General features: G+C 37.1%; 1 protein-coding gene across 6 annotated transcripts in view; it reads right to left on the bottom strand.

The window, feature by feature from the left end:
* IFT80 (intraflagellar transport 80) overlaps positions 1 to 15905 on the bottom strand; it is a 129904-nt gene that overhangs the window by 102958 nt on the left and 11041 nt on the right. For 2 of the 6 annotated variants that reach the window (XM_061417227.1, XM_061417219.1), the window contains 2 exons: positions 11265 to 11348; positions 8598 to 8820 (listed from right to left, as the gene is read on the bottom strand). In XM_061417227.1, the coding sequence (XP_061273211.1) occupies positions 8598 to 8820; positions 11265 to 11300 (259 nt within the window). In that variant the 5' untranslated portion in view covers positions 11301 to 11348. Of the gene's footprint in view, positions 1 to 8597; positions 8821 to 8946; positions 9561 to 9584; positions 10422 to 10577; positions 10975 to 11264; positions 11349 to 15905 lie in introns of those variants that run through there. The other 4 variants (XM_061417257.1, XM_061417248.1, XM_061417236.1 and 1 more) reach the window with 4 other exon arrangements.

Below are 15905 nucleotides of genomic sequence, written 5' to 3'. Positions count from 1 at the left end.
AAGCAACTTCACTTTCACTTTCAGAGATGACTTTAAGTATATGGGAGGATGTGTGTAGGTCATGTGCAAATACTATGCCATTTTATACAAGGGACTTGGCCATCTGTAGATTTTAGTATCTACAGGGGTCCTGAAACCAACCCCTTTGAATACTGAGAGCCAACTGTAAGTGGAATTAGAAATCCACCCCCCCCAAAAAAATGTATATCTTTTTTTGCTATAAAATAATAATGTGGCTTGCCTAATCAGATTTTGCCTCAAAGGATTTGTTTGAATTCATTTTTAACTTAAGACTTCTCAAGATTCTTACTAACAATTCATTAAAAATATATTTAAGTCAGATGCTTTAGGTGGCTTTAAAACGTTTCTCTGGAGAATTCTAATACAGATGGTTTTCAAATATTTTATACCTAGCATCTTGTGGTTATTTCACTGACCACCAAACCATTTCCATCAAGAAAATCATTCCTCCATTTTATATACATTGCATATTATTTGTAGCTCTGTTGCAGCATTTTTTATTGGGCTGTAATTCTTTTCAAGGGGCCATGTCTTAGTCATAGTTTTATTTGCAATAGTGCTTTTACATAAACAGCATTCATTAAGTTTAACCAACTCAGTAACCATATTTAGTAACTTAAGAAGACTTTGACGTTCTTTTTTTTCTCATTCAATCTGATCATTTATTTTCTAGGCCCTCATCAATAAACTACTCCTTTCCTTCATCTAACCACCTACTAGTGCCATCTACTTTTCCTCATATCTTCCTTTTACTTTTATATTTGCCTCTGGGTCATTTTTCAATGTAACAAGATTACTTTGAATTCAACTTTACTAGTACTCTCTTTATGAGACTAAAAAAATTAATTTGGATATACTTTTTTAATACATTGTTTTACAGAGAAAATATGAGTGGGGGTGAATTTCAAAAGAGGAAACTAGAAAGATGACATATAGTGAGTGGCCAATATTTACTTTATCCAAGTCTATTTCACTAAATGTTAGCATGCTGTCTAACACAAAATATCTACATACTAAATTGCTACATGTCACAAACGAATCTATCAAATAGATTAACCAAGCAACTCGTGAACCATAAATGAAAGGTCCATAAATTTCAACATATTTAGAAATTTTATGTACTTTGATCACTGATATTTCTTATCCTAAAATATGTAATCTGACTTTCTGACAAATGCTGAATTCTTACTTTCTACAACCTCACAGAAGACACACACTGAGACAACTAAGGCTAGCTCTTTGCATAGACTTGGCACTCAATAAATCTTTTACCTTTGTAGTTTGCCTGACTGTTACACATTGCTTGAATAGCACAACCCAAGTAAAGCCTAAGTATAAAACTACATATATCAAAAAATTTTTTTAAACATAATTATTCCTTTAACGATTTTAGTTCTTCTTCCCTTCAGCTTTTCTATAAACTTTTTAAAGTGCTGGACCAAAAAACTAAAGACCAAATAAATTACCTCTAATTATTTGCTAAGGGTAGGGTTGGGAAGAGATATAAACAATTCATTCATTTATTTAATCGATAGCAATTCATTGATTAAACAGTGGATGATTTGGGTAAAAAACATGGATATTTACAGCCAAATGTAAAAAATTTATCTCTTATTATTAAAGATAAACTAAAAAGAGGAAAATGCTATTTAAAAGAACAGAGGAAGTAGAATAAATTATATGAAACACATTTCTCAAGGTTAGAAATGCCTTAAGAAATGTCCATGGAAACATGAGGCAGCTTGGAATAGGATATTAGAAAAAAGGTCACATGAGCACTTTTGCAGACTGCTTTATAGCAGAAATCTTTTGGCAGATGGTTGTAAAAAGCCAAAGAGATCAGTAACCACTAACTTCTGATAAAAAGAAATGAACACAAAAATTCTTTTTAAAGTGGGATTTTAAATGTACTTATTAACTAATAAGAGAATAAAAGGCTTACTTTAAGATATTTAACAATGTATAAAAAATTCAACTTTCACTAAATATAATTTAAGGAGTGTTTATTGGATTTACAAGAGATTTTATACCAGAATTCCTTTACAAAGCAGTTCCCCTAATGCATTTCAAATAATTCTTCTTTGAATATAAATCTTTTAACACATTGTGAAAGAAATATCACCTCTAAAAAGTAGGATACAGCTGCATGAAATATTCAAAAAAGAGGTAATAACAGTGAAGAGAGAATTATTGGTGAGACAAAATACTTGGCAAGAGTCTGCTTTATGTACTTCAGGATCTGACCCCAAATCCCATGTTTGTTGTTGTTTTTTTTAATGTTACCACTAACACAGAAGATGGAGAGGGTATAACAAAGGGAACAGTGATGAACTCCAAAATCTGTAACCTAGCGATCTGCTGTACAACATTGTGGTTACACAAAATTATATAAATATATATATATTTTCTCCAAGTTTATACGTTTCTCCATGTTTATATATATATAATATATAGAAAATTATTAAATATTGTACTATACACTTAAAAATGTGTTGTGTAGATCTCATATTACGTATATTTTCAAACCAGAATAATACTTCTTTTTATAGTATTTGATTAACAGAGAACACAGCATCCACATATAAAATGATCTCAGATGTTTATCTGGCAGGAAACCCTTGACGAACCACCTTCAAATGGCATCCACTTTCTTCTGTTTTTGAATATTTCTTTTTCATTTCATTTTTCATTTTTACTTCTGGATTCTGTTTCTAGTCTCACTCTTCCACTTTTTTCCTTTGAACTATCATCTTTTGCTTTCTCTTTCACAAGATCCAAGATATTCGTAATTCCACCTAGGAGAAAAGACTCAACTATTCTGCTTTGGTTCTCTCTTCTTCCCACATCTAGTTATGCTAGGTTACCTTATCTTTTTTACTTTGTAATAAACCTAAAAATAAAATACAGTTTCTTATGGAGAAGGAAATGGCAACCTATGCCAGTATTCTTGCCTGGAAAATTCCATGGACAGAGGAGCCTGGAGAGTTACAGTCCAGGGGGTCACAAGTAGGACACAACTAAGCACACAAGCACAAAAACAAATATTAAACTTTTATTTTTTTGAAATTGTATGGATTAGCAATTCTAAAACAACCTACTATGTATTGTAGAATTAAACAAGTGAGTAAACATACTGATAATAATGGGAGCCAAGGTTCCACACTGTTTCCAAGTATTGAGACTAGAATTAATCCTGCAGTGCTGAACTAGAATTGGCAGTATCAAAATTAACTTATGGCTTTTGTCACGGGAAGGAACCATGGAAGGAAGGGAGGGAGGAAACATAGGAGGAAGGGAAAGGAAGTAAAGGAAGCGAGGGAGGGAGGAAGAAATAGCTGTAGATATGTATGTTTTCAACATATATTTCTTAGCTCCATCCTATGAGAGGGCCTTGAAGCAAACATATCCCACTGAAATGCACACACCTAGCACTGTCATCTTGGCTTTTAGATATCATCAAGCACACAAAAAAAGAACATGTCTCCTTGGAGAAACAGCTGATTTGGAAGTTGGGACTGGGAAAGTACAAAATGAGCCTGGAACATCTTGTGCCAGCAAAGTGCTCAAAAGATGAGGAAACATATCCCCCACGGCAAAACAAAAATTCATTTGACCTGGCTTCATGGAGCTCCCACTGGCCAAATCTGTGGCAATTTTAACATTAAAATGTGTAAATGATAGTAATAGGATGCTCAAGAAATAAAACAAGGGATAGGATGGGGCGTGGGGTGGGAGGGAGATTCAAGAGGGAGTAGATACACACACACACACACACACACACACACATAGTTATAATTGATTTATGTTGTCATATGGCATTCATGCATTGGAGAAGGAAATGGCAACCCACTCCAGTGTTCTTGCCTGGAGAATCCCAGGGACGGGGATACCTGGTGGGCTGCCGTCTATGGGGTCGCACAGAGTCGGACACGACTGAAGCGACTTAGCAGCAGCAGCAGTCATATGGCAGAAACCAATACAACACTGTAAAGCAATTATCCACTAATTATAAAAAAGAATGAATAACTTAAAAATGAAATAAAATAAGCATCTATGAGTCTAATCTGATGTAAGTAAACAAATAAACAAATGTGCAGGAGACAGAAGGCTCTTCTTTGAAGGAGAATACCAACTAATCAATATAAAAGATACTATGGCATTTAAAAAAATATCATTCAGCAACCATCTTAGTAATAAATGACTCAGCTAAGATAGTGGGAGAAAATTTGAGGAGGAAGAGAATATTTTTATATAGTCTGAAAGTATCCACTTAGAAATTATTTACTAAAAGGGAAAAACATTAACTTTACAGTGGAGAAGGAAATGGCACCCCACTCCAGTACTCTTGCCTGGAAAATCCCATGGACAGAGAAGCCTGGTAGGCTACAGTCCATGGGGTCACAGAGTCAGACACGACTTCACTTTCACTTTCACAGTAGATTAATTTAGTGAACACAACCTTTCAAAGTAATCAAAGTTAATGTCACCAGTAAGGAGTCAAACCAGAATTATGAATTTTCCACTCTGATGCCTTAAGTATTACTGTTAAAAATGTATAGCTGAATTTAATCATAAGGAAAAATCAGACAAAAGTGAACTGATTGGACATTCTATAAAAATAACAGGCCCATATTCTTCAAAACAGTCGAGATCATAAAAGAAAGATGGAGGATTTGCTCCAGATTAAAGGAAGTTAGTGAGATATGACAAAAACAATGTTATTCTTTACAAGAAAAAAAAATTTCTATAAAAGACATAATTAGGACACTTGCTAAAATTTGAATACAAACTGTAGATTAGGTAATAATATTATATCAGTGTTAAATTTCCTGATTTTGATCAATGTATTGTGGTTAAGTAACTGAAAAATCCTTATTCTTAGGAAATGCATTGAAGTATATATGGTTAACGGAAAAGGCAATGGCAACCCACTTCAGTACTCTTGCCTGGAGAATCCCAGGGACTGGGAGCCTGGTGGGCTGCCGTCTATGCGGTCAAACCAAGTCGGACACAACTGAAGCAACTTAGCCGCAGCAGCAGTAGCAGTATATATGGTTAATGACAAAGGTAATCATGATGGTGTGATTACTCACCTAGAGTCAGATACCAAGGGAACACCTCATGCAAAGATAGGCTCAATAAAGGAAAGAAATGGTATGACCTAACAGATGCAAAAGCCATTAAGAAGAGGTGGCAACAATACACAGAAGAACTGTACAAAAAAGAGCTTCACGACCCAAATAATCTCGATGGTGTGATCACTCACCTAGAGCTAGACATCCTGGAGGTCAAGTCAAGTGGGCCTTAGGAAGCATCACTATGAACAAAGCTAGTGCAGGTGATGGAATTCCAGTTGAGCTATTTCAAATCCTTAAAGATGATGCTGTGAAACTGCTGAAACTTAATATGCCAGTAAATCTGGAAAACTCAGCAGTGGTTATAGGACTGGAAAAGGTCAGTTTTCACTCCAATCCCAAAGAAAGGCAATGCCAAAGAATGCTCAAACTACCGCACAATTGCACTCATCTCACACGCTAGTAAAGTAATGCTCAAAATTCTCCAAGCCAGGCTTCAGCAATACATGAACCGTGAACTTCCAGATGCTCAAGCTGGTTTTAGAAAAGGCAGAGGAACCAGAGATCAAATCGCCAACATCCGCTAGATCATTGAAAAAGCAAGAGAGTTCCAGAAAAACATCTATTTCTGTTTTATTGACTATGCCAAAGCCTTTGACTGTGTGGATCACAATCAACTGTGGAAAATTCTGAAAGAGATGGGAATACCAGACCACCTGATCTGCCTCTTGAGAAATCTGTATGCAGGTCAGGAAACAACAGTTAGAACTGGACATGGAACAAAAGACTGGTTCCAAAAAACGAAAGGGGTACATCAAGGCTGTATATTGTTACCCTGCTTAATTAATTTATACATCATAAGAAATGCTGGGCTGGATGAAGCACAAGCTGGAATCAAGACTGCTGGGAGAAATAGCAATAACCTCAGATATGCAGATGATATCACCCTTATGGCAGAAAGTGAAGAAGAACTAAAGAGCCTCTTGATGAAAGTGAAAGAGGAGAGTGAAAAAGTTGGCTTAAAGCTCAACATTCAGAAAACTAAGATCATGCCATCCAGTCCCATCACTTCATGGCAAATAGATGAGGAAATAGTGGAAACAGTGGCTGACTTTATTTTGGGGGGCTCTAAAATCACTGCAGATGGCAATTCCAACCATGAAATTAAAAGACACTTGCTCCTTGGAAGGAAAGTGACCAACCTAGACAGCATATTAAAAAGCAGAGACATGACTTTACCAACAGAGGTCCATCTAGTCAAGGCTATGGTTTTTCCAGTGGTCATGTATGGATGTGAGAGTTGGACTATAAAGAAGCTGAGCACCGAAGAACTGATGCTTTTGAACTGTGGTGTTAGAGAAGACTCTTGGGAGTCCCTTGGACTGCAAGGAGATCCAATGGGTCCATCCTAAAGGAGATCAGTCCTAAGTGTTCATTGGAAGGACTGATGCTAAAGCTGAAACTCCAATACTCTGGCCACCTGATGCGAAGAGCTGACTCATTGAAAAAGATCCTGATGTTAGCAAAGATTGAAGGCAGGAGGAGAAGGGGACAACAGAGGCTGAGATGGTTGGACGGCATCATCGACTCAGTGGAGATGAGTTTGAGTAGATCCCGGAGTTGGTGATGGACAGGGAGGCCTGGTGTGCTGTGGTCCGTGGGGTTGTGAAGAGTTGGACACAAATGAACGACTGAACTGAACTGAACTGATATATGGTTAAAGTTGGATGTCTGTAAATTACTCTCAAATGTTTCAGGAAAAAGTATGTGTGGAGGGCAGGAGAGAGAGAAAAGAGTAGCAATGATAAGTACATGGGACAAAATGTTAACAATTAAGTGAATATGAATAAAGAATATGCAGGAATTATCTCTACAATTCTTACATCTTTTCTATAAATGTGAAATTATATCAAAATTAAGTTTTTTTAAGTCAACCCTTCATATTATCATCAGAGGTAAACAAGTCTAGCTCTTTTCAGAGTCAATCTTGTAAGCACTAGGCAGTGTATTAAATACTTTCACACAATATTTCATCTAATCAAGATTCGGGAAGTAAGTTTAAAAACTGCCATACATTCTGCCTGTAAAAGAACTGGGATCTGATGTGATTGTTTGCCATAACATCCTTTTCTTCTTCTGGCTACAAAAGCCCTCTTCTCTTTCCCTTTTCCACAGTGGCCAAAGGCCTGCCATGCTCAGGCAATCAGTGTCCCAATCCCTTGACTAAAATGATTCACTCAGTGATGGGCAGATGACCCAAGCTTGTCCAGGACCCTTTCTGCAAGCTGACTACAAGAGGGACTGAGGAAGAGGCACTGTGTCTGCTGACTTTCCTCTTCTTGTAAGTTAAGCCTTGGGCTGCTGGCTGCCATTCATGCTCACCTGGGGAGAGTCTGTCCAAGAGATGGTAAGGATCAGGGGCCTGCTGCCTCTGTGCTTAAAGATCTTCCCCAGGAGCTAGGTAAACCTGAAAACTCCAGCTGTGCGTAAGTAAGTTGTTAGCCTAATGAGTTTCTGTTACTTTGATGAAAGTACTCCTAACTGACACCATAGATAAAGTGTAATACAGACGGAAAGGGCTTCCCAGGTGGCACTAGTAAACAACTCGCCTGCCATTGCAGGAGACATCAGAGACGTGGATTCAATCCCTGGGTCGGGAAGATCCCCTGGAGAAGGGCATGGCAACCCACTCCAGTATTCTTGCCTGGAGAATCCCCATGGACTGGCGGGTTACAGTCCACAGGATCGCAAAGAGTCAGACACGACTGAGGCAACTTAGCACACGTGCACGCACAGACAGAAAACAGTTCAAGTTATTTCTAAGAAACAAAAACATGTCCTTAAAAAGTAGAAAAATGGTGCTTTTCACTCACCAATAATAAGACTATGATCAAACTACTTTCCACCTCTGTAAGTGAAAATTAGTGTGTGTGCTAAGTTGCTTCAGTCCTGTCTGACTCTTCGCACTGTAGCCTGCCAAGCTCCTCTGTCCATTCATTGGATTCTCCAGGTAAGAATAGTGGAGTGGGTTGCCATGTCCTTCTCCAGGGGATCTTCCCAACCCAGGGATCCAACCTGCATCTCTTACATCTCCTGCATTGGCAGGTGGGTTCTTTACCACTAGTGCCATCTGGGAAGCCCAAATTAGCATGTACTAGAAAATAAAGATTTTATTTAATAGAGACCTTACTAAATGAATGTGTGTTATACCTCTTTTTAGTGTGGTTATTTTACACAGTTAAACTTTAAGAAATTAGAAACCAAAACTGTTAAAAGCACAACAATATCTGTGAACACAGAAAAAGTAAAGCCCAAGGTTCACACTCAATTTCAGTATATGCCAGTTTAACTCACTTTCTTCTATGACAGTTGGTCTTACAGTCTATACACAGACCAACTGACCACACAGGAAATGGACAAATAACTCAAAACATAAGTTATAATAAGAAGCGGTGTCTTTTAAAAACAAAGATGAGCAAATAATGTTTATTAAAAACTTACCATCAGAACTTGTGAGGACAAAGATTTCTGCTTGAGTTTGTTTCTTTATGCCTAAACTTTTTGGAAACCAATGAAGGTCTATTGGGTAAATATCATCAGGCAGCTTTACTATTTGACTTGTTTCACCGGTTAACAAGTTCCACTTCACGATCTGGTGATCATCACTACATGAATACAGCTCTTCAGCAGTAGTCCAGCCCACACAGCTCACTAATTCTTGATGTGTCACCATATTAAGGAGACATAAAACACACAAAAGTCTTCAGTTTTAACAAACACAATATTTTGCAGATGCAGATTATAAGAACAGTATAAAATAAGGTCAAATGTTTCAAGCTTCAAAACCTACTTTTCCAGTGTAGGACTTTCATATTTTTTCCATAAAAGGAAAGGAAAATAAGCATCTATCAAAACAGTTGTAAGAAGAATGGAAAGCAGGATAAGAAACCCAGGTGCCAAAAGAGAAAAAAACAAAGATTTAATACATGAAAAATTTTAAAATGTGTTACAAAAGATTCTATAAACAAGGCCAAAAGATGCAGAAAGACACCTAACAGATTAAAAGGATGAAAGATCTAATCTGTTGCAGGATAAGTGGGGAGAAAAGGGAAATATGTATTGTTTTATTTACCTATATCTGTATTGTTATTAGAATAAGCATGTATCATTTTGATAAGTTTTAAAAAATCAACTGCTAAAAGAACACTGAAATATAACAGTTAAATACCTGCTTAAATGACATAATAATTTACCCAGGAAAAAATTTACAGCTTAATAGCTGAAACTAAAATCCTACCAAACTTCCTGACATTAAATTCAGGAAGTAATTCAGTTACAATTTACTGCCCACACAAGGTGATATGGATAAGATATAAACCCTAAAATTCTTACTTTAACCTATTTTTTGGTCTCTGATTTATCAAGTAGATTTCTATAAATTGAGGTGCTAAAGTGGCCCTTACTTCCTCCATTAGAACAGGCGCTTACCTAGCAGAGTTGTGTATCCTACAGAAGGAACTTTAGATTGTCTTTTATGAGAGATGCTTTCTCCTGTTTATATATGGATTTCTATATTACCATATCATCCTAGTTGGGTTGTTTGCTCTTTTGTTGTTATTGTATAATCATTTTACTTCCTTCTCTTTTCATCAATGCTTTCTATCCAAGCAATCAATAAACTCTAAGAAAAAAGAAAGAGACTATGTGCCATAATTATTCTGGGATGTTCTAAGTTTTTTTAATACTTCAAAATATGATAGATTAAGCAAATAACCAGAAGGGTAAAAAATGAAATTATAGAAGGGTCTGATGAGTCTGCACAAATAGGTAACAAAGTGGCATTGGAATACTCAGAATTCAAAGTAAAATCTAAACAAAAGAACCTTGATATCACTAGACCATTACTGAAAAAAATTCTTCCAGTATAACTGTCATAGCTTAAACATTGTTAGTTAAAACCTTTATTATACAAAGGGAGAGTGTCTGCTAAAACCTAGAAAGAAAATAAACACACACACTCCAAAACAAAAAAAACATTAATTTTATCCTTATAAAAACTGATGTAAGTACCCAGCAGACATATGCGAGGTGTCTTCAAACTAGTAAGTCAACTAAAATTATGGGAGACATAAGAGGACTGCTAGAATAAGAAAGTCTAAAAGGATCATTATTCTTCAGCTTGAAAAGGTAAAAGCAGACACTAGACAGTCAAAATCTATAAGACTGTAAAAAGCATGAACTCCTGAGGGCACACTTTGAAAAAAGAATAAAAGTGATTCCATGAGAAATAAAAGGAATTACATCTTCACTCAAACAGTAAAAAAAAAAAAAAAAGTAATACAAATTCAAAACATTTGATCAAATGTCTAAAACGCTGCTTTTCTATGGCTGAAGGATCACATTTTTTTTTATTTCAAACCTGTTGAAGATCAACATTTTGTAAGATAAAATAAAAATGAATTACTAGGAAAATGACCTTACATTTGGATGTTGTGACTGTCAAATTGCTACAAAAATTTCTTCCTTCTTACTTTCAATTTCTGTTCTTATCCCTTCACAGGCCTGTAATAAAGTCTGAAGATGATACTTTTAGAAGCACTGGTCTAAATAACTACGAATGAAGGTAAAGGGGCCTACCAATCTTTCTGACATATAATTGGGAGTTCTTGCTGACAAAATACAGGGTCATGCATTTGATAAAATATTTATAATTGCCACATTCACACATGAAATAATAAAGGTCTGACTGCTCAGACTTCCCCAGCTTACCCTCCATTTTATTATGAGCATGAAAAAACAGAACAGAATTCAGTGAAAACATACTAGGTCTTATTAAGAGAGAAATTACTTTTTTTTTAAAAAAAAAAACCTTCTTTTTAAGATTTTAGACTAAACAAAAACCAACCGTTTTTTATGTACTTAAGTACAGTAGTACTAAAGTAAGAAAAAAGTTAATAAATATTTGAAAGTAAGATTTAGAGCAAATAATTTGCTTTGGAAAAATACCTGCAACTTATGACCTCAAATATTTCAGAAATAATTTACAAAACTATCATTAAAGGAATGAAGAAAAAATCCATTCTCCAACTAGACTACAAAAGAAGAAAACTTTTAATAATACTACAATAAGGAGATCACAATAAGGTTTATAAGTATTAAAAGGATATGCTTTGGTTCTTTTAAAAGAGATATCTTCAGTCTCATGTCTCCACCTTCCAGCAAAATTTTTTAAATGCCACCTGATTGAATTCACTGTAAAAATAAAAGGAGGAAAATACAGAATACACATTAAAAACAAATATACATACACAAAAAATTAAAAGCAAACAAAACATCTTAGCACCCTGATGACTGAAGCACTTTCAATCCTGCTGGCATCAAATACATGGAAAGAGGAAGAAAACTAGTCAGTGGACTAATTCAGCCAATGGGTGACTGGAGGGTTTAGGTGGGACTTCTGAGGTTCTCTGCAACCTGCCTAAAACAGTCCTACAAGTACAGAATGTCAGTAAATCTGGCCAGGTAAATAATTTCCAAGGGCTGTCCTGAGGCCTAACCAAAAGATTTTTTAAACTATGGGAGCTTCAACTTTAGCATCAGTCCTTCCAATGAATATTAGGACTAATTTCCTTTAGGATGGACTGGTTGGATCTCCTTGCAGTCCAAGGGACTCTCAAGAGTCTTCTCCAACACCACAGTTCAAAAGCATCATTTCTTCTGAGCTCAGCTTTCTTTATAGTCCAATTCTCACATCCATACATGACTACTGGAAAAACCATAGCTTTGACTAGACAGACTTTTGTTGGCAAAGTCATGTCTCTGCTTTTTAATATGCTGTATAGGTTGGTCACAGCTAGTCTTTTAATTTCATGGTGGCAATCACCATCTGCAGTGATTTTGGAGCCCCAAAAAATAAAGTCTCTCACTGTTTCCCCATCTATTTGTCACGAAGTGATGTGACCGGATGCCATGATCTTAGTTTCCTGAATGTTGAGCTTTAAGCCAACTTTTTCACTTGCCTCTTTCACTTCCATCAAGAGGCTCTTTAATTCTTCTTTGCTTTCTGACACAAGGGTGGTATCACCTGTGTATCTGAGGTTACTGATATTTATCCAAGCAATCTTGATTCCAGCTTGTGCTTCATCCAGCCTGGCATTTCACATGATACACTCTGCATATAAGTTAAATAAGCAGAGTGACAATATACAGCCTTTCCCGATAATATACTCCTTTCCTGATTTGGACAATATACCCCTTTCCCGATTTGGAACCAGTCTGTTGTTCCATGTGCAATTCTGTTGTTCCTTGACCTGCATACAGATTTCTCAGGAGGCAGGTAAGGTGGTCTGGTATTTCCATTTCTTTCAGAATTTTCCACAGTTTGTTGCAATCCACACAGTCAAGGCTTTGGTGTAGTCAATAAAGCAGAAGTAGATGTTTTCCTGGAACGTTTTTGCTTTCTCGATGATCCAACGGATGTTGGCAATTTGATCTCTGGTTCCTCTGCCTTTTCTAAATCCAGTATATCATGCTTCATGTATTGTTGAAGACTGGCTTGGAGAATTTTGAGCATTACTTTGCTAGTGTGTGAGATGAGTCCAATTGTGCAATAGTTTGAATATTCTTTGGCATTGCCTTTCTTTGGGGTTGGAATGAAAACTGACCTTTTCCAGTGAATGGATATACATTAAAATAAATTCCAAAGGTCTCATCAAAGGCTAAGATACATTTTTATGGGATTTAATTATGGAACCCACATGGGAATACTATGACATCATCAACCTAGATCAAATCTAAGATTTACATTATATTGGAGGTAAACAGACTGCCCACCAGTTATGGCTGCCATGGTGGCAAAGTGAAAAATAAGCAAGTCATCTAAGAAAGAGGTAATGATTTTCATGCATTGGAGAAGGAAATGGCAACCCACTCCAGTGTTCTTGCCTGGAGAATCCCAGGGATGGGGGAGCCTGGTAGACTGCCGTCTATGGGGTCACACACAGTCGGACACGACTGATGTGACTTAGCTTAGCAAAAATACAGCTATATCTCAAGGCACCTTTTTCACTTACTCATAAATTTGTGAGGATGAGTAGAAAGTTGTTGCTGCTGCTGCTGCTGCTAAGTCGCTTCAGTCGTGTCCGACTCTGTGCGACCCCAGAGACGGCAGCCCACCAGACTCCCCCATCCCTGGGATTCTCCAGGCAAGAACACTGGAGTGGGTTGCCATTTCCTTCTCCAATGCATGAAAGTGAAAAGTAAAAGTGAAGTCGCTCAGTCGTGTCCGACTCTCAGCAACCCCATGGACTGCAGCCTTCCAGGGTCCTCCGTCCATGGGATTTTCCAGGCAAGAGTACTGACCATAGAAAAAAATCTGAAGTGTTTTATCCAGTTAATATACAGTTAGGAAGTCAGAAATCTGTCTCCCCGCTCCAGTTCACTTAAGGAGATTTGTGTATAACTTGAAAGTATAATCTGTGTATAGCAGCCAGAGCAAGAAAATAATCTCTCCTAGTCACACTTCTAAGGCTCACTTTTGGTCCTTAGGAGTTTTGGCACCTTTCTTGAAACTACTTCCTCCCTTCTATCAGACCTCCTTTAACTAGAGGGGGGAAAAAAAGTAAAAACATGCTGCTGTTTCACATTCAAACTCATCCAGCTTATAAGGATTTTAAAAGAATAAAGGCAGATAAACTGTTGCTTTTGGAAATGAGAAACAACGTAATAGACAAGAATTCATGTGTGTGAATATACAATTTTAACCAGAAACTTTAAAGATCTTTAGCAAAGGCATGGTGTATCCTACATCAAAATATCTCCAACTGCTGAAATCCATAATAATTAGGAATCATTCCTTACCAAAAGAAATCATTATCCCATATAGATAGTAAAGACAGAATGTTTTTCATGAGAAAGTAATTTGCAACTGTTCAGAAATATAGTGCCAAGGAATCAGAGAAAGAGGAGGGTGGCATCCTAACACTGGGAAGATTCTCTTTTGCTCAGAAAACACTTCTTTGTACATCCTATTGAGCAAAGATCATGTGCATGAAGCATATGTGCATTCTGATGTGAGAATGAATAGAGGAATAAGTGAATAGCTATGGTTTTTCCTGTAGTCATGTATGAATGTGAGAGATGGACCATAAAGAACGCTGAGTGCCAAAGAACTGATGCTTTTGAACTGTGGTGTTGGAGAAGACTCTTGAGAGTCCCTTGGATTGCAAGGAGATCAAACCAGTCAATCCTAAAGGAAATCAATCCTGAATATTCACAGGACGGACTGGTGCTGAAGCTCCAATACTCTGGCCACCTGATGTGAAGAGCTGATCTCATTGGGAAAGACTTTGACTCTGAGAAAGACTGAAGGCAAAAGGAGAAGCGGGCAGCAGAGGATGAGATGGTAAGATAGCATCACCGACTCAATGGACATGAATTTGAGTAAACTCAGGGAGATAGTGGACAGGGAAGTAAGGTATGCTGCAGTCCATGGGAGCCGCAAGAGTAGGACACAACTTAGCTAATGAACAACAACAACAAATTAGAGCACAGCCAAGTCAGGGAAGTACAAAGCTGCCTGAGGGGTGCAGTGGGGTGTCTTTAGCTGTCCAAAGGGATCGATGACCAAGGATCTGACTAGTCAGTGGTAAGTGGCATGGGAGGGGAAATAACAGAAAATCTCTAGAGTATCAAATAATCTATTTTGCAACATTATACAGGAAGCAGACAGGAGCAACTATGCTTCTGCTACTAAAAATCATTTATAATTGTCTTTGATCTAGCATGAGTCAACATTCGTGGGGCTAAAGAGGAAAAACTGTCCCCAGGAAATCCTGATCACCAAACTACCAAAACGTACTCCAAATGTGGCCACTTCTCAGTACGTCTAACATAAGTCTAAGCCATCATCATCCTCAAGTACTGTCACAGCTCCAAAACTAATTTTCCTGATCCTACATTTATCCTTCAAGTTCTGCTAAATACAGTAGCTAGTAATGCTGCTAAAGCTAAGTCAGATCATAAGGCCAGTATGGCCAATACAGAGTGAGTGAAGAGGATGGCAATAAACTGGGGAAGAAGAGGGAGGGACACAGATCACATAAAGGTTGGAAAACCACAATAAAAGTTTCTCTTTTTTCTTCTGAATAAACAGAGAAGCCAGTGAAATGATGTTATCTGATATACAGTTTTAAAATATCACTATGGATGACACTACAGATGGTATAACAAGAAAAAAAAAAGCAAAAATGAACAAGACTGGAAGCAAAGAGGTCAGTTAGGATTTCAATAACCCAGGAGAGAACGAAAAGTGGATTGAAGAGGAAGGCAGTAGGGGTACAAATGATATGAATGAGTCATATTCTGAATATATTTTGAAATAAAATTATACAGGATTTGTTGATGAATTTTGTTTAAGAGAAAGAGGAACCAAAATGACTCAAGTTTCAACAGGCACAATGGAGTTGCCATTTCCTGAAATGAAAAAGACTAATGGAAAGTTATGACCAACCTAGACATCATATTAAAAAGCAGAGACATGACTTTGCCAACAAAGGTCCCTCTAGTCAAGGCTATGGTTTTTCCAGTAGTCATGTATGGATGTGAGAGTTGGACTATAAAGAAAGCTGAGCTCAGAAGAAATGATGCTTTTGAACTGTGGTGTTGGAGAAGACTCTTGAGAGTCCCTTGGACTGCAAGGAGATCCAACCAGTCCATCCTAAAGGAGATTAGTCCTGGGTGTTCATTGGAAGGACTGATGTCTAAGGTTAAACTCCAATATTTTGGCCACCTTATGCGAAGAGCTGACTC

The sequence above is a fragment of the Bos javanicus genome, chromosome 1 (genome assembly GCF_032452875.1).
Source record: "Bos javanicus breed banteng chromosome 1, ARS-OSU_banteng_1.0, whole genome shotgun sequence".
NCBI lineage: Eukaryota > Metazoa > Chordata > Mammalia > Artiodactyla > Bovidae > Bos > Bos javanicus.
The sequence above is the reverse complement of the archived record's forward strand: the minus strand, read 5'-3'. Positions and strand labels throughout refer to the sequence as shown.